Raw genomic sequence first — 2,194 nt, forward strand, 5'->3', positions numbered from 1 at the left:
TTGGAAGAGTAGGGGAGGGTTCACCATGTATTGTTTTAATTGTTGGAATGCTCGTTCGAACTCAGCGTTCTAGTCGAAGGCTGTCTAAAGCACCTTGAAGAATAGAAGGCACTTGTTGGTTGCCCTGGATACGAAACGGTTGAGGGCCGCTACTCTGCCTGTGAGCCGCTGAGCCTCCTTTACTATTCTAGGAGACTGCATTTCTACCAAGGCCTTGATCTTTTTCGGATTAGCTTTGATACCTCTGTGGCTAACCATGAACCCCAAAAACTTACCAGACCCAATGCCGAAGGCGCACTTTTTTGGATTGAGCTTCATTTTATACTTTCGCAAGGCCTATAAGGTTTCTCTCATGTCAGCTAGGTGGTCTGGGGAGAGTTTTCTTTTGACAAGCATGTTATCAACGTAGACCTCCATATTCCTACCTATCTGGTTTTTGAAAACGACATTGACCAATCGTTGGTAGGTGGCCCCTGCATTCTTCAAACCGAAAGGCATCACACGGTAATGATAAGTCCCTCCATCGGTAATGAAAGAGGTGTGCTCATGATCGGCTGTGTGCATTAAAATTTGGTTATAACCTGAGAACGCATCCATGAAGCTGAGCATCTAGTGTCCTGCTATTGCGTCGACCAATAGATCTACCTTGGGTAGTGGGTAGCTATCTTTAGGACAAGCTCAGTTAAGGTCGGAGTAGTCGACACAAAGCCTCCATTTGTCATTACTCTTGCAAACCAATACCACATTGGATAACCACTTGGGATAGTCCATGTTTTTAATGAATTGGGCCTTTAACAGCTTGTCTACCTCAGCAGCGATAAGACTGTTACGCTCTGGATGGAAGATGCGCTGTTTTCGGTAGAACGGTCGGAAGTGGGGCTCGATGCTAAGGCAATGAGTAACGAAGGAAGGATCGATGACTGGCATATCTGAATGAGTCCAAGAAAACACATCATTGTGTTCGGTTAAGAGAGTCGTGAGATTGGCCTTGGCCTAAGGAGACAACTGGCTACCAATCTTAATCGTCTTCGTTGGATTACTAGAGTGGATGGGCACTTTTATTAACTCTTCCATTGGTTCTCTCCTGATTAATTCCTCCTTATCCCTGACGTTAAGACCTTCAATGATCATAGCTTCCTTCATTTTTACTTCCTTTAACGAAGTGACGTAACATTCTCTGGCCACGGTTTGCTCGCCCTTTACGGTGTCGAACCCATGATCGGTTAGAAATTTTATTGCTAGGTGATAAGTGGAAGTCATAGCTTGGAAAGCATTGAGAGCTGTTCGTCCAAGTACGACGTTGTAGGCGGAAAGGCAGTCGACAACTAGAAAGGTGAGAATCTTCATAGTTTGCCATGGGTGCTCACCAATAGTGATTAGCAGGTCGATGAATCTTATGGAAATTACTCGGTCTTCGATGAAGCCAACTAAAGGGGTTTACAGAGGCGATAGTTTTTCTTCGCCAATCTGAAGCTGTTTAAAAGCATTGAGGAAGATAATGTCTGACGAACTACCATTGTCGATGAGCACACGTCGAACTTTGTAGTTGGAAAGGAGAGAGAAAATGACCAGCAGGTCATCATAGGGATATCGGACGCCTTCGCAATCCGCATCTGTGAAGGTAATCGGTTCTGACCACCACTTAGGTTGTTTGGGAGGTCGATCGACCATTTTTACTTCCCTGTCTAACCCCTTTCTGATTCGTCGAAGCTCGGTGTAGACACCCCATTTTTGACAGCCCATAAGACTTGGGCGTTACTGATGGTTTACTTGGTGATAAAAGGTGTGCAGGGCAAAGATCCAGTTTCTTCGGCAAGGAGAGAGACAAGTCTCAAATTCACACCCCGTTTTGGACCAAAGCTATTTTGGATGGTTTTTAGACCTTAAAACCCTCTCTTTCAAAACTTTTTTTGAAGTAAAGTTTCTGCGTTGTTCCAAGGCTTGCATTTTGTCAAACGTTGCGCTTTTCGGTAAACCGAGCAGGGACGAAGTGGAAATGAATGAAAGAGAGATGAAATCTTTAAAAAAATCTTTCAAAACACCTTGCTTAGGGGTTTGAAGTCGAAGAAAGGAGGGGAAGAGAGAAGAAACCAAGTTGGAGGAGAAGGCAGGCATGAATCTGCATAGAAGGGAGTCGAGCAGTCCTCGCTGAATCGGGCTTATTAATCTTCATACTTGGATTTTAGCTATGGGG

The 2,194-nt window shown here is 44.6% G+C and overlaps 1 protein-coding gene across 1 annotated transcript; it reads right to left on the reverse strand.

Moving 5' to 3' along the window:
- Positions 1-678: 678 nt before the first annotated feature.
- Positions 679-1,347, reverse strand: LOC145803787 (uncharacterized). Its single transcript, XM_082897133.1, has 2 exons — positions 1,014-1,347; positions 679-929 (listed from the first exon to the last, which is right to left on the reverse strand). Exons 1-2 carry the CDS (start codon positions 1,345-1,347, stop codon positions 679-681), a joined length of 585 nt encoding a protein of 194 aa, XP_082753259.1.
- Positions 1,348-2,194: the final 847 nt, after the last annotated feature.

The sequence above is a fragment of the Camellia sinensis genome, chromosome 12 (genome assembly GCF_055761805.1).
Source record: "Camellia sinensis isolate YWXY chromosome 12, ASM5576180v1, whole genome shotgun sequence".
NCBI lineage: Eukaryota > Viridiplantae > Streptophyta > Magnoliopsida > Ericales > Theaceae > Camellia > Camellia sinensis.

Bases quoted from the DNA above. Each gene is read 5' to 3' on its own strand.
- LOC145803787 (XM_082897133.1), bottom strand. From the start codon at position 1,347: ATGAAGATTCTCACCTTTCTAGTTGTCGACTGCCTTTCCGCCTACAAC. The intron at 930-1,013 runs GTAGCCAGTTGT...GGACTCATTCAG, and splicing joins AACGAAGACGATTAAGATTG to ATATGCCAGTCATCGATCCT.